The sequence below is a fragment of the Rhipicephalus microplus genome, chromosome 7 (assembly GCF_043290135.1).
Source record: "Rhipicephalus microplus isolate Deutch F79 chromosome 7, USDA_Rmic, whole genome shotgun sequence".
Classification (NCBI taxonomy): Eukaryota; Metazoa; Arthropoda; class Arachnida; order Ixodida; family Ixodidae; genus Rhipicephalus; species Rhipicephalus microplus.
The window spans coordinates 32,764,132-32,785,524 of record NC_134706.1 but is presented as its reverse complement, the minus strand read 5'-3'; the positions used below and the strand labels follow the sequence as shown (position 1 = coordinate 32,785,524).

The 21,393-nt window shown below is 44.5% G+C and overlaps 2 protein-coding genes across 2 annotated transcripts; one reads left to right on the top strand and one right to left on the bottom strand.

Annotated features, from left to right (window-relative positions):
* Positions 1–3,899: 3,899 nt before the first annotated feature.
* Positions 3,900–11,018, bottom strand: LOC119180053 (glucose-induced degradation protein 4 homolog). Its single transcript, XM_037431186.2, has 5 exons — positions 10,745–11,018; positions 8,998–9,165; positions 7,117–7,218; positions 5,221–5,351; positions 3,900–4,443 (listed from the first exon to the last, which is right to left on the bottom strand). Exons 1-5 carry the CDS (start codon positions 10,892–10,894, stop codon positions 4,380–4,382), a joined length of 615 nt encoding a protein of 204 aa, XP_037287083.1. The 5' UTR covers positions 10,895–11,018; the 3' UTR covers positions 3,900–4,379.
* Positions 11,019–11,290: 272 nt separating this feature from the next.
* On the top strand, positions 11,291–19,923 carry l(2)k14505 (ATP synthase mitochondrial F1 complex assembly factor 2 homolog l(2)k14505). The gene is made up of 8 exons (XM_037431185.2): positions 11,291–11,512; positions 11,773–11,820; positions 11,977–12,122; positions 12,753–12,850; positions 13,474–13,554; positions 15,812–15,924; positions 16,699–16,814; positions 19,374–19,923. The coding sequence occupies exons 1-8, from the start codon at positions 11,422–11,424 to the stop codon at positions 19,545–19,547; spliced, it is 867 nt and encodes a 288-aa protein (XP_037287082.2). The 5' UTR covers positions 11,291–11,421; the 3' UTR covers positions 19,548–19,923.
* The last annotated feature ends 1,470 nt before the right edge of the window (positions 19,924–21,393 follow it).

The following is a 21,393-nucleotide window of genomic DNA, read 5'->3' as shown; positions in this document are numbered from 1 at the left end:
TAAATATTCTCAAAGTGCACTATGATTGGATATTTCACAAACAGCATTCCAAACATTGCATTTTTTTCCTTTCCCATATGATAACCTCACAAATGTTTTAAGGTCCACAACTCTACGATTCCATTATAGTGTCAGTGACCATTTGGCTTGAAAGTGAAACGTGAAAAATAAGAGCAGCCTTAATTTTTCTCTCTTGATGATAAAGTTTTATTTACCCCACGCAAGGGCACTTGGCTTTGAAGTAATACTTAGCCAATGTACACAAGTTATTTAACAGATTGATTTTTGTAATGGCTCTAACTTTACTCTTGTATCAAATGTGCAAGTGATTTACTGACGCATTACAACCCGAGTGTTCGGCCTGGGAGATCGTGGTGAAGTGCTCTCAATGAATTTGAACCGGCTAATGTGAAAACGATTTGTTTTTCCCAGTCATGACCGCTGACGACAAAGAAAATGACATTGAGCTTTTGGTGATTGCCCCCTCCTCTATACAAAACTGGAATTCATTTAATCAGCGGTGGACTGCATATTTGGCTTCAAGGAAACACTACGCAGTCCACCTTCAGCTACTATAAGAAGCCAACTATGCATTAGATGGTGTCAAAATCCGCATTATTGCCTGTCGTTTGTATCGTGCTTCGCAACACAGCAACACCATAACAGTTCTTGGGGCACTACGTCCGCAAACCACAATATGAGAACAGGGGATGCCGTAGCGGTGAAAAGCTCCGGAAATATAGATCGACGTGCACCTAAATCTAAGCACATGAGCCTCTAGCACATTGCCTTTCATAGAAATGCATCCAATACAGCCGGGATTCCACCCTTGACCTAACACAGCGACATTGTAAAAAAGTAGTTAACGCCTCAAATCTTCGCTTTCTGAGTGCTAACATAAATGTTCCCGCATCACGTTCTCATCAAAAAGGAACTGGGAGCCTTCTATGCCACCACCCAGGGCTTGAAAGCAGAACCCCTGGAGCAACAGGAACAACCGTTCAAATGCTCGAGGAGAACGACGTGTTACAAAAACGGAAAATTCCACAAATGCGTGCGCAATTTAAAAAGGCGAGATTGAAACTGGACGTTGCAACTATAGGAAAACCGCCGACTTCTTTCGCAGGCCGAGTGTACATTTTCAGACACAGGATTGCTAGGCTGAAGGCACACTTTTATGCGTAGCTTTTGTAAGCTTCTTCGGCCGTTTTGAATGGTTGGATGATTGGCTGCGCTGATAAACAGTGGCACACGCAGTGAGCTATGGTCGCTTACAACCCAAGAATGAGCTACAACTACGAAACAACGGTGGGCATGTCCTTAGCTTTTTGCAAGAGTTGTACCAACTGGTTTTCACTCAAAGTGCAAGTGCTGCCAATACTAGGCATATAAGAGATGAAAGCTCGTCTTTCCTGACTAAAATAGTATTTTCGGCTGAGTACTGACTGATGTTAGGGTGTCTGATGAAATTTGCTTGGGAGTTGAAGTTTTCCATATTGAAACCAGTGACATGAATGTCTGCCTGTATGGCGAAATTAGACCACTATCTTGCAAAACCACTTAACGTCACGAAAATGAGCTTATGTTATTAGATGGTACACCTAGGCAAATTTTCTTTTCCCGTGCCAGGGTAATGGCTGTGGACAAAGCTTATATGCTAAACTCTTAAGCATTTTTATGCTGACTCAATGACAGCACTGTCCATACCTTGTGTAATAAACGAACAAAATAAGTTTCCTTCGGCGGGGCTGGGTTTGAACCAGGGAGCCGATGCATTAAAAGCAAGCTTTTTAACCACTGGGCTCCACAACCATGCTTACAGGATGTGAAAATATCTGAACCATATGATTGCGTTATACCCGCAATGGAGAACACAAACAGAGCTTCATTGAATTTTGTGGCAGCAAACGCCCACTCTAAAACAACATCTTAAACTGACATGGAGGATCGAAAATTTTACGTCATATGCGCATAATGACAGATTTATAACTCAAGATTAATGTAAGCTACACCTACAAAAGAGTGGCACACCTGTCCAACACCTGCGGGAAATATCTGTGCTAGCTCGTTCTCGCTCAAACTGCAAGCAGTTTTTTTCTGTTAATTTAAATACTATGCATATTAGGAGAAAAATTTGTCATTACTACCCAGTACATTAAATTTAACAAGCAGGGATGTCGTAATCCCTGAAAAAAATTTATGAACTTCAAGTTTCCGACCTAGAACAAGCTTTTACCGCTTGATCTCGTGTGTCTGTATGTATAGATCCAACAATCTGAAACATGGAGCATTATTGCTAATTATCGAAGGGAGGGACAGAGAGCGCCTTGGGCAGAGCTGGCATTTTTTCTTAAAGGTGTTACTGACACACGAAGACTGGCTTCACATTTTTCTACTGCAATGTCCTGCCGGGGGCTCATTAGTCGTGATGTGGCACATAGTTTCCTGCAGCATGCAACAGATAATTAATTACAGGCTCCTTATTATTGACCAGTTTCGGTTCGAGAGCTTCAAGAACGACAAGCCGCTGGATGCAACTATCGCCACCTCGCGTGGGCAGCTCTCCACAAGTGTGCACACAGAACAATGACGCACTTCCACACGGTCCGCATCGAGTGTTCCTTTCGAGTGGGAAACGGGACTGCGCTGTCTCCAAACACATAAACGCATGCGCTGGAGACCAACCACCGAGAAGTACAGACTGCTGGGAACAAACCCGGCAAAAAAAAAAAAAAAAAAAAAAAATAATGGCTACTATGACGTCATTATAACCTGCTTTATTGACTGCAGCGGGGTGACGCGAGGGAAGCACGAGGGTCCCCTTATGGTCCCTTTAGGTGCTGTCAATATTTTCACAATTCAACCTTCAAAATAGCTGTACAATGCTTTCCAAGCTATGTTCGCTGTTAATATTTTGAATGTTCACGGGAATTGACCCTGTAGGCTATCTTGGCGGCACAATTTCGCTTTAGTATCCCTTTAAGTTGAAACCAAGAAAAAGACGAAGATGAGAGAAGCTGTGCTAATTTGCCATTCTCGCTGAGTGCCCATTTTTAAACGATGAAACAGTCATGACATAATTATGCAAGGGGTATGCGAGACAAATATTACAAATTTATGGACAATGCTGATTTACAGACAGCACAGATAGTGTGTGGGATGGGCAGAAGGTTGCACGAGAAAGCCACTTCAGAACTTCAAACATTATCTTTAATTCTTCCACACAGAAAACTGGCCATTGTACTGCGACTCTCAAACTTTCTAGTTTCTCGGTGTTGGGTTGTTTCAACTGCAGTAAAATGTTAAGACTTCAAAAGTAAAAGGAAAGAATCAAGAGAGGCACAATGTGGTACTCATTTGGGCATCGACGCTACTGTACCTTCAAGCCGGCAGCTACGCACTGCATGGGTATTCATCAGAAACACAGCCGACTGCAATGTATGCAGCCCATTATGGAAAAAAAAAAAATCTTGGGGGTCTTTCTACCACCTATAAACACTTTGCTCCCAACACAGTTCTTCATTTTAAAAGTAATTTAATGCACGTATCGCTCCTCTGCATACTAAAACTGGCAATATGTTGAGTTTTTTTTTGGTAAAATGGTACATGCCGAGATAAATTCACACTATTAATATATATATATATATATATATATATATATATATATATATATACAAGTGCAAGCAAGCGAAGCACGTAAAAACTAAATGAATTGGTTTATTTAGAAACAATCTCATCATATTATGCTACCTATAGCACGGTGCAAATATTGTCACTGGCGAGTTATCAAGCACCATAAAATTTTTTTTCCTCCCTTAAAATATTAACGATTAAAAAATGTTTTGCTTGTTAACCATGCTAACTTTAAGTCGAGGCATACTCTGGAGCAAAGACTGTGGTAAGGCATCGTCATTGGCCCTTTTATTGGGAAGACACCAGACACAACCAGCTGAACAGAAAAAGAAATTTAAAAAATGTTTCTGGTGCAACCCTTACAGTCTGGTGGAGCCGACGGCGACGGAGACTAGAAGGAAGGAATGCCGTCTCCCCTTTCGAGCACTCATTCAAGTTCGTAGAGCAACACACACACGCAGTTTTCTTTTCTTTCGAGACGGAGGCACGCAATCGTGGTGAACGACAGCGTCTTTTAAGGGCTCTGCCCGGTGATGACGATGGCACGGACACACACAAGACACGCAGCGACGAACCACTTCTGACGGAGAGCGTAATTTTATGGACGTGGTCGATGACAGCTCGGTGCCGCCGCAGGCCGGCGCCTTCGGTGACCGCGGCGTCGCAAGACGCAGAGGACAGGTGTGATGACGGGAAACGGACGTCGCCACCGGCAGCGCCGTATATTGAAACAAGTGGCGGTGCCCTCACCGGAACTCGTATATCTGAATGCTGTGCTCTGGCACATGCCGTAATGTTAGTGACTGGTACCTGCGACAAGCAGAAGAAAAATGTCCATTCTATTCAAACGTTGGAAAGTGGGCTTTTGATGTTGTTGAAGAAATGCTAGAAGACATGGACAACAAGAGGGCTGAACGCTACGGCAAGTTGATAATTCATAACAACAAAACTGCCCGAAAAAGCGACAAGAAACAGAAAAGGCATACACACAAGCACAGTGTGTGTGCCCTGTCTATTTCTTGTCGCCTTTTTGTGCAGCTTTGTAGTTACGGACAACAACTGGAAGCACAAGTCATCATGTGCATTTTTTTTAAATACACTGATCATGTTACCATATCAACTTTCACAACTCTGAAACTGGAAAGCTGAATTATTTTAAGATGCTTTTTAATTCCAGAATTGACATTCCGTAATATAGTACATGCATCTAACTTTCATGTTTTCCACTGAAAGGTAGCTTGAACTATGTTTTTGACTCTATCATGGTTCATACATAAAAATTTAAGGCACGAACACAATGGGAACAAGGAGAGCCTAACACTGCGCCATACCATGTCACTGTAGTGTTAGTGCACAGAAGTTTTAAGTCTTAGCCGCTACTAACCTAGCTGCAGTTTCCATGTTGCTTCGTTGCATGATGGGTCTGCATGGAAACTATAATTTTTTTTTTCTCTATACACAAAGCCTACTTGCCATTCAGGTAAAAGGCGAGCTCTAGACCAACGGATCCATGGAAGGGTTGAACTGTAGTTTGGTGTGCGAGCAGTTCGAAACTGACAAACGAGACAGACGAACGAGGAAACGTACCACTCGGAGCTTCGGTGGTAGTAGTAGCCTTCGATGGTGGACGACTTCTTCTGGAAGCATATGTAGTAGAAGCCCGCAAAGGACGCCCCGTTGATGTCCTTGATCGTGTGGTCGGGAACGAGAAAGTGCTCCTGCAACAAAATAAAACCACGTTTAGCAAAGCAAGCCATGAACAAAGCTATGTTCACTTTGAAATGCACTTGTTGTGAGAGTTCCATAGGACAAAGAACAAGTGCGTGTACGGTACCCACGCTTTGAAATAGGCAATTTAGCGCCGACTACCGCACATACTTTCGTACGCACAGTCTTCAGTTCTGGTCGCATTGACATGGTTTCGGCCCAAGCATGTACATCAGAGCCAGCGTCACATTTATAGACCAGATTTGTCGCCATAAGACATAGTTATCTCGAGCACTTGCGCATGCCAATCCTTTACTAACAGATTTGATGTCTCGTTCAAATCCGAAAGTATTGTACCTAGCACAAACTAACAACTGGTTGATACTATTCAGAAACAAGCGTATATACAAGTTAAAGGGGCGAGGCGTTGTAAAATGTAACAAAATAATGACGAGTGATGTTGCAGTGTAATGGAACAGCAGCGTTTACGATTCTCTTACCTAGCATATGCCGTACTTTCTCGCATACAACCTGCTCCTGCATATAACTGGCAGCCATAAGTTTCAACTCTACAGAAGGAGCAAGAAATATGAACATAACCTTTGCATACTATATCCCATACCCCCACTTCTTAAGCAATTTTTTTTTTTCATGCCGATCATGTGCGGGAGGATACGGTAAGAGTGTTTCTTAATAGTAATAAACATTAGGTAGTATGTGCCATGTACGTCCATTCTTTCTTTGCCTTTCAGTAACATACTACGCACATTTAAACTAAAACAAAACCACAGCATCATAGGTTTACAGGTGCATGTCTGCGACATTACAACTTGAAGGCACATTACAACTTACAAAGTTACACAAACATAACACAAACGAAAAAGAGCGAAAATGAAAGCCCGTTCATTGCTAAGTCCTAAATTGACACCCTTCATTCTGCAATTACTGTACACCATAGTGCAATAAATGCTCAGATGAATGAGCAAAAGATGCAACAGCAACACGTCCGGTCTTTTCTGTAAACAAGAGCATGCTTTTCGCTAGGCTTTATACAGGCTTTGAAGGCAGAGTGTTTGAAAGGACTTTAATAAGCTCTTTTGAGAATGTATTCTGGTGCTCTATCATGTAAAACTTATAACAAGACAACATGCATTTAAGACGTCTAGCAAATCCAGAGTACCAGTTTCACTGCTTCAATCTGAAATTTCGATACATCGAAGTTGGCTCAACAGGAATGGCCTACTGGGCATCACAGGGTCATGAATGACCTTTTCAATTATTTGATATAGCCCAAGGTTCGATGAAAACTCGTAGGGCAAGGAGGTTCATTGGAGGAAACGAGACAGGCACTTGCCTTGTCCAAAGAAAAACAGACGTATATGGACGTTTCGGGGCCGCTACGGGTCCCTTGTTCACAGTGAAGAGCACTGCGATTCTGTTATTTGATGTGTAGTTGGATTTGATCTTTGACAAATTTTTTAGATGAAAGAATTCTGCTTGTCACGTGAAATTCTTTAGGCGAAGCGTGTCAAGCCAGCTTCACCTGCTCAGCCTGCTGCGGAACGTTCACCAGAAATGTCGGAGGTGACCTTGAGCGGGCACTTCCACCAGGAGCTGATGTCACAAGACATGCTAACAGCGATGCACCAGAGATACACCGACAGGCACAGAACGCAGCACTAGAATCGTTCTATGGATTGTCTCGGCTGGACTTGTGGACGGCCCAAGCTTCGAGTTACAGTGGAGGGAAAAGGTCGGTACCAGAAAGATCCTTACCTTCCACCTCATGAAAACATTTTCCGTCGCCTTTAGCTCCGTGTAATTAAAGTTGTCGCAGTTGAACGTCTTGGTGTAGCCCTCAAACGCACCGAACTTGCTCTGTCGAGGGGGAAAACGAAATGTTACCTCAGTGCTTGCACATAGATTACAGGGGGTGAAAAGGAATACCACAACACAGCTGTTTCAAATTATGAATTATTGTCCTCACCCTGAAACAGTTTTGATGATTTCGTGCAAACAAACAAACCAACCTAATAGCGCACAAAAAAAAAAAAAAAACACGTTTCACAGAAACTTGAAGACCTAAAATTTATTAAATAATGCTACAATGTTGCTTGTTGGGTGAGTTAGAACAAGTCAATCGTAATGTAGTAACGAACGCGCAAAAAGCAGACAACCAAACGAGCAAGGAGACGAGGACTTGCCACCTAGAATGTTTGTGGCAGTTAAATGGTTTTCTCTGATAAGTTTTGCAAGAAGCTTCACGTAAAGGCACAGACTATGTACTGGAGCAATGTGATTGGTAGAGGTACATTCATAGTCTCAATTTTTACCAGTTACGGTCTGCAAAGCCTTTTAGATTGTGGCACTGAGAGGCAAAACTTGCAAAAGACAGGAAAACAAAACTATCAAAATTTGCTATGCTCTGTACTGAATTTATCTATATAAATGAAGTAAATCAGTTACAATAACTTTAAAATTAAGTGGTTCATGGCCTGCTGTCTATTGGTGTGGAAAATTGCACATATTTTCTTGGTGATAAATCCCATTCCTCCAGCTGTCAAGCCATAATTTATTAATTAATGAGCCTTTATTTTTATTTAATGCCAGTTTAATCCCAATTTTCAGAAAGTTTATGGCTGTGAGAAGAGTTTGTCAGGTTTAAAAATGTGTCGTTATTAATAGAATGATGTTGAACTCGTGCATGTTTGTAATGTCACACTCGCCATATTATACAGCTTTCATTCTAGTGACTGCTGATACCAATTAACTATCTTTCCCTGTAAGTTCCACTTCGATGACACATCTCCAAAGCAAAGCACAAAAGATAACCACGAAGAGACACCCATTGTGCCAGATAACCTAACATTCATTGTCCTACTTCTGAAACAATGCATGAAAGATAACTGCAAATGAATTATACATTAGCCTTAAACTGGCCAATGTGACAGATTTCTCTTCTAGCCATGTACAGGTGTCAATTATGGACCTCGGAACTGACGTTTAGTTAAGGGAATTTGGGAAAATGTCAAAACCAAGCTCTTGGTCATAAGAAAGGTTAAAGTCAAGTGTGTTTGTCAGAGCAAAGTTCTCAAAACTCATTATTTCAAGTCATGCCGTGCTGGCTGACGCTTTTGATATAGCATAACTTATTGCTGGTGAAATTTGAAGGTAAGAGAAAAATAATTCAGCCAGTTCTATGTCATGAATACCTTTGGACAGCAAAGCTGTAAGTGCACGAGTGAATGTGATTGGCTAGTGAGACTACGTGGTGTCACAAATCCACTCCCAGGTGTGTAATGCATGCGTTTACACGATTTTAACATTATCATTATTTTGAGCATGATCTTCATTGTTTAATATATTCATTTAAAACCAGGTCACGATGAGCCCCCTGTCACATGAACACTGTTATTTCTACGATAGAGACAGCACAGGATAGACTAAAAGAGCTTCGCTGTAACACGAGATCATTAACACAATATTTTTCAAGCCACACAAAATCTCTTGGTGAGCTTGGCAAACTTGCATTAACTAGGTGTATACGGCATCTGCACACTCGTGGCATCACTGGGAATCATTAGCGACTTTGAAGGACATCAGAAAACATGATCAGCCCATTTCCAGACGAATGCCTGCTTGACGAGAGGTACGTACCCAGTGTTTCTTGTCGACCTCCTCGTCAGCATCCCATTTGCGTGTGAGGAATGGGTACTTCTCGCTGATGATCTCGCCATCGAAGAACGTCGTGAGCGTCGGGTACTCCTCCGTCAGGCCCTTGATCTTCAGGTAGCCGCAGAGGTAGGAGTTCGCTTCGTCCACGTGCTGCGCCAGGCAATTGAAACAAAAACAACGTAAATCAGTAAAGCAACGAACGGAGCCGGTTTGGTGAACGGGTGGAATTGCGCGCGGTGTTACACCGACAAAAGGAATCAAAATGACGACGAAAGAACGTCCGCTTGTTCTTTTCGAGAGAAGCCACAACGGAAAGGTTGATTTTTCACCCCCACAACTCATTTCAATTTACACTCTAAGTATAGACGACAATTAATCCCCACTATGCTTTTCCTGGCATAGTTGTTTGACTTGTGTGGTTGTTACAATAAATTCAGTACAACCGTAAAAAATGAAACAAGACTAACACGGTGGCGACTGCACACCCCAAAACACTAATGTGTCCCCAATGTTTCTATGAATTTTGGGCTAGGTATGCAAGGCTGATGATGCAGATGAGGAATTAAATTTTGCAGGGTGGTACCAAGAACTGTTTTTTTTTTTTTTATCTCGAGGGCGCATATGAACGTCTGCATACAATTCGGTCCCGCATGCGTCATTGTATAAAACCGCGAGTATGATAAACGACATTCAAGCCCACGGCATTCGTCAGGAAGGCCAGTATCATGACGACATATATAATCCACCACGTTTCTGGCCAGCAATGAAATGCTATGCTGTCAAGACAAGAGTGATAGTTATTTCAGGTTAAGCACGATCTCGCTACGCTCTGACGTCGGTGCTACGCAGTTAGCGTTTACGTAAGCGCTACTTGCGCACTTTTTTTTTTTTTGCGCGGACGCGCGCACATCTTTAATCTCGTATGCACGCACGCATTATCTCGCCAAAAAGAACGAGGGTCGTCCTAGCTTTACGAGCGGATGGCTCACAGTGAGACGGCAGAGTTTGTAATCGCAAGGTTACCGTCCAACGGCGTCGCAAAGATCACGCGTTTTAGAGGGTAACGCCAGGACCGCATCAGTACCTCGTTCGAACTGACGGTTCTCTCAAAAAAGTTCCGGGAAGTTGTCCTGGAAACAAAACTGTTGCAATAGCCTGTCGGGTCGACTCGAATCGCATTCAACGTCTCCGGGGAGAAGTATACTACGCAACCGATCTTTTTTTTTTTTTCTTTCCTTACCCCGGCCTAGAACCCTCCCTCTTATCCACGATCTCGCACACAGCGGGCACAGCACATACGCAATCTCGGCGACATTTGCGCCGATCGCGCGTTCTCCGAAGGCCCACCGTTTTATCGCACGCTAAGCGTCGACAGCGTTGGAGTGCTCCCGTAAACGACAACAGCTCCAGATGCCAAAAACCCCCGAAATGGCTCAGCCACGGGATGCGCGCTGCGGTTCTTTTCTTCGCCGCCAACAATCTCAACGGGAGTATGCTACGGTGTTGCAATCTCTCACGGGGGGTAGCGTGTGCCAGCGGACGATATCGCGAACCGCCGCGCTGGAATCCCGCGCACGAAAAAAATCGGGCCTAGGTCACCGCCTGCGTCAAGTCAGCACGATGAACGTCTCGAATCGCAGGTGATTGCAATGCCCGCCGCACCGTACTAACACGAGCATTCGTAAGCGCTCACGAATGAAAGAAACCGTCAGATCCATGGCTCGCTCACCTGAAGCACCACTTCGACGTCGTAACTGTTGCCTTTGCTTTTCTGCTGTCCCTGGAATCGGGATCCGTTGTAGAGCAGCGACCGCGTGACGCCGGGCTGCTGCGAGTTGGCCGGCAAAGGTGGCATGATCTCGGTCGCCCTCACGGGCATGGCTGGCGACGGCTTTCGTAGGCTTTCCTTCGGCGGTGCACAACACACCGCGATGACCCGCGGGAGCCCACCGCTACTGCCTCTCAACAGCGGGCGGCCATATTGAGAACACCTATAACATGACGTAACGAGAACGCGTGCATATTGCGCTCTCCCATTGGTCGACAGACTTCGGGGTGTGGTTGCGTAAGTGCACGCGTGAAATGGGATTGCATGTGCCGGATTCTCGCCGTAAATAAGGGTTCGCGTTCTCGAAACTTCCGCGCGCATCGCGAACTTTCCGGCGCTACTGCTCCGCGAAATTCCCGCGTCCTGAAAAAAATTTTGGATTTTTTTTTACACTAGCCGGTGTATAGAATGAAAAACCTGATGTCTCGGTATTTTCCCTTCGTGTGGTATCTGAGGAAGTTGTCCGTGCTCTCCGCCTGAGGGCAATCATCCTCGCGTGGTCGAACGGCGGCTGCTTTTGCCGGTTTTCAATCGGCGTGGTTGGTTGTAGTTTCTGACTTTGCGGAGGCGCACGGAGAATGTTCGGTCATACGTGTAGAATGGGTTGTGCACTATTGGTGGCCCGAGCCGTTGTGATCTCCGGCCGACATTCCAAAAGGTTCTATCCAGGTAAATCGGCGCCGATTCACATTTGTACGGGGAAGCATTGCGACGATGAACTTGAATCGCGGACTCCCCAAAAATATGACAAGGTTTTGTTCTTTAGCTTGTTATTATGCTGTCGAAGTGCGGAAGAAGTAAAAACAAAAGTTCTGTTAGTTGTACGCTTTAGTTTTGACTTGGAGCGCTGTTGCGTTGGATTACACCAGGTGCGGAGAGATGAATTGCGCTGCGCGTAACTTTTTTTTGTTCTTTTCTCTTTCATGCAGCCAAAAAGCGACGGTTTTACAAAGAAGTCAGCATAGTCAGGTCTGGTGGTGAGTTTTCCATAGAGTGCAGCCACTCAAACCAGCTGCTTCCCGGTTGGTTTCCAGCTGTGGAGCCAGTTGGCCTGCAACTGGTACCAGCTGAAACCAGCTGGTTCCCAGTGACACGTTTTAACCCCTGTCGCCTTGAACTCGTCTTGATTCCAGATCAGTTTGAGGTCTGCCTTGACCAGAGGAAAATCAAGACGCCCCTTGGACAACTTCTTCTCATCCCGAATGAAGCCTTGGCTGTTGCGGTCGCTACAGAATGGGACTGCCAGCAGAAAGAAATCAACCCCAACGAAATGCATTTGGTTAGCTGATCACCAAAAGCCCCTCACTTCTTTTCGTTGTCGTACATTGCATTTCAGACAAACGCATAATCGGTTCTCTGTATGTTGCATATGTGAACAAGATAAGGACGAACAAGTGAACCACAAAAACTTGAAAACAGCACCCTACCTTCTTGCTTCTATTCTGTGTCCCATCCTAGGCTACCTGTGCGACCCCCAGGTCTCCTCAAGCTGTGCTTGAAGGCTTTTTTTGCCTGTCCGGTGGAACACCTAATTTACTACGTTGGAAGTAAAGTTCAAACCGACAGGCAGTTGTTAAATACGTTGCATTGTAAATGAAAAAAAGAAAGAGTAGTAGGTTATAGTAATTACGTTTTATAGCTGTTTATGACTTTGTTCTGCTGAACTGTATTGAATGCACTGTGTACATTCAACACAGAGAATGTACTCTGTACATAAACTTTGTGTTGAAACTGTGTTCAGTAAGGCTTTTTTTTTCTTCTGTCCAAGCATCCTTGATGAATAGTGCACTTCTGAAATTAAAAAAAAAAGACAGATGTGAGCACACATAATCTTCTCTGTTGCAGTTCCAGATGTTGATCTCGGATTGAACTCAATGCTGTATTTTCTGTCCTTTCCCTCGTTTCCCAGACTGGTCTTTGCAACACAGTCCTGGACAACCCTTCCAAAAAGACAAAGGAAGATATGGTATCCGACATATTGGAGTTCCTGGAATCAGATACTCTTTGGTCAGTTTGCTGCTTTATCCGATTATTTCTCTGTTGCGGTCATTGTGCTCATTTCACATGCAAGTCACATGCTATAGGGGAGCGTGTGTCTTTAAATTTTTGTCGCTTGCCCTCGTTTGTTAGAGACTGCAAGCTGCAACATCCGCTCTGAAACATCTCTGGCACACTAGCAGCTTGCAATGCAACAGCTGTGTACTGCGCTGTTTAGTTTTTATTTGTGATGCACTGCGAGATCACACTATGTAGGCCTGTGTGGTTATTGCGCTGATTTATTAATCATTTCGTCTAAAATTTTTTTCTTCATCACAATAGTCCACACAATGATCAGTATACAGTGTTTATTAAAGGGGTCCTGAAACACTTTTTCAAGTAACCATGGAATGGATCACTAAAAGAGCTTATTGCCTAACGTATTCAATGCCGCAAAAACTTTAAGAGTGCTTCCAGTACTAGCGAAGTTACAAAGATTTGTCGCACGCTGCTATCGCATTCTCTCGTCCCAACGAAAGCGCTGGAAGCTTAGCAGAAAGGGTTGGCAGGGGCAGAGAAAGTACGTTGCGTGCACCCTCGTCATGTGCGATTATGCATTCCTCTTGTTTGAAAATTTATTACGATGCTTCCAGCTATCGAATGGAGGAACCCGACGATCTTGTCATCCTTCAAAAAGAGAAGTGGGATCCCTTGTTGCGATGGTACGAAGAAAGGTATGTAGTTATATCATGCTATAACAGTCATCTTATTGAAAGAGCACTAGCAGAAACTAGGAGTTGTTCCATGTACGAATAAAAGCGATGTGCGAAGCTCCTTAGGAGTAAAACGCAACCGACTATGCGCCTCATCTCGCTGCCAACCTTCACGAAAGTGGTAGGGTGGGGTAACATATCTATAACCAGTACAGTTTCGTAGCTCCGCTTGTGAGCCGGCACACGTGGCTGATGCATGAACACAGAGGCGACGCACATGCCGCAGCAAGCTGAGATATGCTAGGAGTAGTTGCTTTCCATGCGTTGAAAGTTTCTGCGTGCACGCTTTCTCCATACTTTGTGCGTGATTTGCGAACGCATGAAGCTTGGTGCAAGATGAACTGCAGCATCGCTAGTTCTTTTGTCAGCCGTCGCGTCCACTTGGGAGAGCAAGCGTGCATGGGGAGTTGCAAAACTGACCTGGTTCTAGAGGTGCAAGGGTGGGGAGCGGTGATGCTGTGGGGAGCTTCGCTCCTAAAAATATTGGGTTATGGTGTATCCCTGAAATACGTTACGAGTGTTATATTGTCAGAGGATGTTGGTAAAGCGGGCAAGATGTGAGAATGCAGGGCCAGTGGTAATACTGTGTCAAAGTTTCTTGCGACAATTGACTCTACGTTTCCAGAACTCTATGCACAGAGATGCAAGTACCATGTTGCTCAAATAGAAAACGTTAAGGGACCATAAAAAAAAATTCAAGGGGAACTTTTGGACAGACATTTGGGATGTAGATGCAGGGTATATGTGATTGGATATGATTGAAGATTCTGGTTCAACTCAATGTCATATTCTAAACAGCTCTGCTGGGCATCCAGCTTCTCAAAGTTGAATCGTTCTCTATTTCATTGCGATAGCAATTATATGGACACTCTCGGCTAGTTTTTACCACCGGCGTTGCTGTTGTCGCCGCTGTAATTCACCGTGTATGTGTACGTATCTCTATATATAAAAATGCAAGAAAGAAAAATAATCCAGAAAAAATGAATTCAGCGTGTGATTTCGAACGCCCGACCTCTCACCCCTGAGCGTGTGGCATTAGCCACTGAGCCACGAAGGAGCGCCTCCTTCAACATTCAAACAGCAAGCTGTTTATGTCTACCGCTTACCGCTGGTTGTGCCAATCTAAGGGGAAAATATCAGCACGTTTTCAGCATTGCTTTGCCCCACGAAGGGGGTTGGGGGATCATGCGTGCCTATTCTGCAGTGGGAGAGAATCGTGCACCTTCGACTTTCACCAGAACAATTGCGTTGTACTTCCCGGGTGCACATAGGTCACTTTGCTTAGCGCTGAGGCCCCGTTTGGGAAAAGAATGCACTTTTCAATGCGCTTTTCATGCACAGCGAAGTAACAACTAGGACACTTGTTAGTTTGCATTCATCTGTATCTGTGATTACGTTTCATGCGTCATTTTTGTTTAAACAGCGCGTTAAGTGTGAGCTGTAAGTGTTGTTAGGTCGCTCTTGTCCTGTGTGTGTTGTTTTCGTGCGTCATTTGTTCTGTTCTCAGTGTTATATTCCAAGTTTTTACTCTCGCATTCATTGCTTCGCCCTTTCGGCGAAACTGCAACTTTTTCTGTTTCGTAAGCTCGGCTCCAAAATTTAGTTGTTAGTGTGTCAGCAGTGGCGATGTTGCGGATATTCAAAGAACCTTTTCTCGTTTGGACCGTTTGGGTGCAGACAGAGCTCTCAAAACATGCTAAATTTATTCCTTAGGTGTTTCAGAATTTGACATTGCCTTTTCTTATCGATCAGGATACAATTACACCTGGCTTGCTTGCATTCTGCTGCAAGCTCGTCATCGCGTCACAGTAGGCTAGCACACTGTCGTCAGGGTAGTGTCACCCTTGGCCTTACGTTCTCGCATCTTTTTGTGGTCAGACCAATTGTGCCTTGATTAAGCTTGAAAATATTTTGCTTTACACTTGTTTCCACGTTTAGGAGACATGCACCAGGGAGCATTTCGTTTCTTGTCCCTTACATGATGTGTATCTCATACACACTCTCATATTCTGATCGTCCCATTGTCGGAGGTACTGCTGTCTTGGACACCCATTTCTTTAGTTTACCCTATAAAGGGGTTCAATTGTGCTGTTCACTTTAATATTTGCCATTGCTGCCTGTTGAAACTTTGGCCACGAGCCATTCTGCATTGTAGGATCTCTAATCAATATAACCTTTGGTCTTCGTTGGCAACTCTGTCTGGCATTCGTCCTTTCAGGTTCGGCGTGCGGCTGGAAGCAAAGAGTGACCTGACGGTGTCAAAGCTGCCCCAAGAAGTGTGCGACGTCGTGTTCAAACACCTGATGTCATATTCGTTATGGGGGCTTACAGGTGAGACATCTAGTAAGTTTTTTTTTAAGCAGTAAGTGCGTGGTGTCAGACATAGCGTTAAACATTCAATGTGGCAACTGTTGACGTCGCATCACCAAGGGGATCGCAGTTGTCCTGGTGCACTAAGGTCGCAAAGCGACCAGTTGCAAATTGATGCGAATAGTCTGTTTTGCTCAAAATAGTACCACTTTTTGGAATCGCTCACTCCCTGCTTGATAATTCAGTTGGCTTCGGGAAATTGTAGCAGTGAGCTGATACGGTCATTTTGACTAGTGCCCTCTCCTCCTTTCATGTTCTGGTAGGAGTAAAGTGCGTAAAGCATAGACGCATACAGGGGTCCTCTATTGAAGGGAACGTCTGAGAGCGGTGGCTGCTCGGTGGCACAGCTGGTCGGCGGCTGCGAGACGAGTTTTGCGTGGGCACAGTGCACGCTGTGAGCCATCCTATCGAACGCTAACGTCTGCCTCGTCGTTCGCTACTGGCTGCATCTGCGCTGTAAATTGTCGCAAAGCAAACCGTGCAGTCGACAAAAGAGCACGACTCGCAGCGTGCACTGTGCATGCTTCAAAGTCATGGCAGCCGCTGGCCAATGGTGGCGCGGAATGGCTGCCACTCGCTCCAATGTTCCTTTTAACAGTGGACCCGAACTTCAACCCTATATTTATGAATATTAAAAATCACAGGCGGGCGTTTGTGCCACTCCGGATAGCGGACTCTCGACAGACTGTGCAAACGTTTCACCCGCGCTTTTCTTTTTTGTCCGCAACCACGCAGGCATTCAGTACGGCTCGGAAAGCCTCAAGTCTCTTGTCCTATTCCAAGCGGCCTTGGCGCAGCACCTGAGTGTGGAGCAAGCTGTCATGCTGGGAAGGTTAGAGAGCGAGTTTCAGGTGCATCCCTCTTTTTTGGCTGCTTGTTTTGTCTGTTTTGCAGGTCGTTTGCTGCATTGCCGCGTATGTAGACCCGATGACAGAAGTTAGCAAGACACGAGTTCTCTGGCAAATGTGAATTTCCGCTAGGTTAAGTCATCGTGCTTTTCATTTGATGCACAGCCAAGTAGGTGGCAAGAAGTGCAGCTACGTGCCGAAACAGTTAATTATGGTCGGATACTGCTTAAGAACTGCGGAAAGGCTTTCACCCTGCCAACAAAAGCGCACCAGTCAACCGTGTTTATGACTAAAAACATAGTCACCCTCATGCATGCTCCATTGTTTTCCATAGTCGCAGTCATTGGCTGTCTGGCTCAAGACATCACTCTGGAGCGTGCTCCCATTGGTGTTGGCTTGTGTTCATCCACCTTTGACGAGGAAACACCATGCAGTTTTAAAGTTGTATCTCACTATGAAGGGGCTTATTTTTAGGCCGGAATTCCGATGTATCAAGTCGCAGAAGAACGCCAAGGCTCATTGAATTCACCCATATATTTGGCACGCAATCAAATAGCATAAGATGGCGCATGCCTTCTAGAATTAGCTAAAGATGTGTACTCACCGGTACATAAGTGCTCGGAACACTGCGTTTGTTAAGAAGCTGAATTCTCGCACAGTCTGAGAACGCAGCCTCTATTTCAATTTTTTTACCCAGTTACGACAGTAGATTAAAAGGTAGTCTGGCCGGATAGTTTGTTAGCATAGAAAAAAAAAAGTCATACGAGTGTTCTGTAGTTCTTGAAGGCGACTGGCTGTGCGTTTGTCGATAGATACGCTGCTGCACTCCGCTAGTAATGGTCACCTTCCATCTCTGCTTCTTTCAAAGGGAAGCATAACTTCTCTTTTGCAATGTTGCTAACATAATGTGAGGTTTGAATTTCATGCATGCCGTAAAATCCCGAGCAAGTGCCCTTACTGCGGCAAACAATACTAGGACAAAATTTTGAGGTGGGGCCCTTCCTCTGTTGCGAACCATAATTCAAGAAGGCGATGAAGGAGCCTTTAAAAAGATTGTACACAAGTGCTTCTATCAAATGCTTAATGGACTGTGCATATATTTACTGTATTTTACTGAAGTGAAAGGAATTCTCGAGTGAAATTCCATGTCAATGAAAATGGGGACAAATGTTCTTCAGTAGTTCTGACAATTTGTGACAACTCAGAATGGAACCCCGAGGCACCACATTGTAAAATTACTCAGAAATTGTGCTCGGAAATTACTCAGAAAGAGTTTCTTAGCTTGGATTGCTAGGAACCGCTTTTTTATTAATCGGCACATATTTCACATATTTCATGTCTCTCGAAAAGGGAAAGGGTATGCCTGCCCGGTTAGGGGTGTTTGCTTGGGATTTATTAATTTGTGAAACGTGGTGCCATTGTTGATTAAAAAAGTATTGATTCAGCTTGAAGGCATCACAAAAAGAGACATTTTTTCATTTCCTGGGCATGCATTGTTAATGCGCTCCACGCACCAGGGCCAGGAAGGATGCGCAAAATGTTTTAGTTTGGTGTTAAAGTTCTTGTCGCTCAGCGTCTGCGAGGCAGCCTCACTGCAGTGGGTGTTATTGTGATAAGCCAACACAGTTCACTGGTTTTGCAAACTCTGCATACCGCACGCAGCTAAAATCTCTGTTGGAGCATCTAGACAATAGTTCACTCATTGTTGTTTACGTGAATCTTGTACAACTGAAAGCAGGCACCTCCTCAAGTTACTGTTGGCATGTGACTTAGACCTACGCAGGACTGTGTCAACACGCCACTGTGAAGCCACGTGCTCGATATCGAAATCGGAAGTGATTTTTTAAGACAGGGGTGTAAAAATAGTATATTCAGCGTGTTCTGCGGCGCCACTATATTCCTTGTAAGGTTCTTGGCACTGGAGTTTTTGTTTGAAGTGTTAATACGAAAGTTTCAGAAATTCGCATAAGTACTTCTTTGAAGGGGTACATGTACCCATTTTCAAAGTTGAATTTACTCCTTCATACAAATCTTGTATACACAAGCCATTCTGTGCAAATTAATGCTGATAACATATTTTTACACTGAAGTCAACTTTCCCATGGTCTGCCTAATGACATTGGCACTAGCATGACGTCAAGCTACAGTGTCAATTCTTGTCACTTCACGCATAGGTATGGCTAGTTGTGATGAGGTCGGGTAGCAAAACATACAATATGGCCGCTTGTGCGTCACGAGCAACATTTAAAGTGGGTGCTTGTGCATCATGAACAGAGCCACGCAATGGAGCAGCTGTGAAAACGTCATGATATCGTGCGTGAGCACATGAGGAGATCCTCATACAGTGTCGTGTTGTCACGGTACAGTAGGAACTAGAAGTAGCCTTTCAAATCGTGTTGTAATTCACTTTTCAAGGTGCACTCATGCTTATCAGTGCATTTTGTAGGATTTTGAAGACTTGATGCAAAAAAGCGACAGCTGAAAATTTTCGTCTCAGTGCTTATTTAATGCAAAACTTTTCAATGATTTAAGTTTTCTTTTGTTTTGTTGCGTAAATTTTAGACAAGTCGCTGGGGCAGCGTCGAGTGGGCACACGACCTCGACCGAGAGCAAGTTCTCAGCCGAGTGGCAGCGGCTGTCCTCTTCGTGCAGCTGACCTCGGAGTCTTCGAGCATCGTCTCCAAGTCGAACGCGGGCAATCAAGCTCGTCAGTTGCCGACGAGTGCGAAGAGGTGAACGACCATCAACAGAATAGGTTCTTTTCTCGGCTGGCATCGAGTGGTCCTTCCTCGTTAGGTCTGAACTTGTTGAGTGGAGTTTATAGGTTAAGAGTAGAGTTTCATAACACTACACTATAGGGAAATGTGGCACTAGTGTCTATGGAAGCTGCGATGCATGGCGCTTTAGCCAGCATGAGAATACACCCAACTTCATTATAACGAAGTTGCATCCCAATCAAAAATAAGTTTGTTGTTTCTAAAAATTCGTTATAAAAGTTAATTCCAAGCACTATACTTATTATAAGAATATTTTTGATTTGCTTTGCTATAAACTGTATTGTCGCAGGGCTGTGACGTGAATAGAGACAGCACATTCGATGTTCAGAAGAAAACTGTTTATTCGGCTGAACTTGTGGCCAGGAAACTGAAGGTCAGAGAACAGCAACACATGGGCACTGATAGAGGTGGACAGAGCGTCGGCCGGCCATCAAGCGGCGAAGCGTGGCGGCATTTATACATGTGTCATCAAATGTTCAAGCCTTATCACTGGTCTTCGCGCAGGATTTGGAATAATCTCGAGTGTTCGGGTCTAGCGGGCAATCTTAATAGAGTGATCTACAGGGACGCCGAGCATTCTTAAACAATAATGCGCAATTTGCGCTGAGCATTCCTGACCCAGGCTTTGTGGGTGAAAATCGAATTAAACGTAAGTGAAAAAACTCGCGGGGCAATATTTTGCTATATCCGGTTTCGTTATATCGAGGTTTGAGTGTAATTCGTAGTACATGGCCACAAGATGAAGCTCAGCGAAGTTTCAGCAGTCCCACTTCACCATCTTGACTCCTTTCAAGCTGACCGATCCAAATCGGCTCGCAAGGTTTGCGAAGAGCCATTCTTTTATCGGAAATAAAAGACAGAACACAACGATGAACAGCCACAAGCATGTTCGAGCGGCAAGTTCAAATACTGGGCAAACCCGTGTACTACTCGTCACTCCGGTGGTAACCGGATGATCACAGTACCACAGTTCCCTCTTGTAAATGTTATAGGCAACTCTTGAGTAGAAGTACGCAGTGCGTTTCTGTGCCCTAAAGAGCGTAGGAGCAGAACTTGTGGTCACCATCACGTGTAAGAGAGTTGCGTAAGCTGAGCAGAAAACGTCACGTATGTGACGTCGTCGCTAGAGCGGCACGTTGCTGTTGACTCTGCTCCTTCCAGCAGTGATGCTGGCAAAATAGCGAAAACCGTGAAACAACGCGGCGTAGGCTACGGGCCTGCTAGTGACACAGACCGGTCATTGACACTGGCAAAATAGCGACAATGCTCGGCGCCACGTTGAACTTTTCTGTTACTCATCTTAACAGTAGGGGGGCTATTTCGTAGAAGATTTGTGATGGAACACAATGAAATGCCATTGGTCGAGGCTCATCTGACAGTCAAACGTGAGAATAGCAACGAGAAGCGGCAGTTGTCTCAATCACTTTGGCACAAAACGTACAGAGGCACCCATCCGTCCGATAGAATATAGATTATCTCCTGGCGACTTGGATTAGACAAAACATGAGTGCTACAGCCACAGAATCTAATTGGCCTGCTTTGTGTCTGTGCAATTACCATTTTGTGCCAATAGTTTGTGAAAATCACAACCAGTGAAAGTCCTGTGGAATTGCGACACCACCTAGCGTCCAATCACGACATTAGCACAAATGGATTGTTAGTCTTCAAGCTCTTCGATTTCAACCAAACCTCTGAAAAACAATGCTTCCAAACATTGATGGTTAGAGCATAATTCTGTATTCCTTCATGCATTGAAAACGTTCTTTTAATTTTCCCAGCTCGCCTGTTGGCTGTTTGCCCTTTTT

Bases quoted from the DNA above. Each gene is read 5' to 3' on its own strand.
- LOC119180053 (XM_037431186.2), bottom strand. From the start codon at position 10,894: ATGCCCGTGAGGGCGACCGAGATCATGCCACCTTTGCCGGCCAACTCG. The intron at 5,352-7,116 runs GTAAGGATCTTT...ATTTTGTTGCAG, and splicing joins ATGTTTTCATGAGGTGGAAG to GAGCACTTTCTCGTTCCCGA. The intron at 4,444-5,220 runs GTACGTTTCCTC...TGCTTGTCGCAG, and splicing joins TACCACCGAAGCTCCGAGTG to GTACCAGTCACTAACATTAC.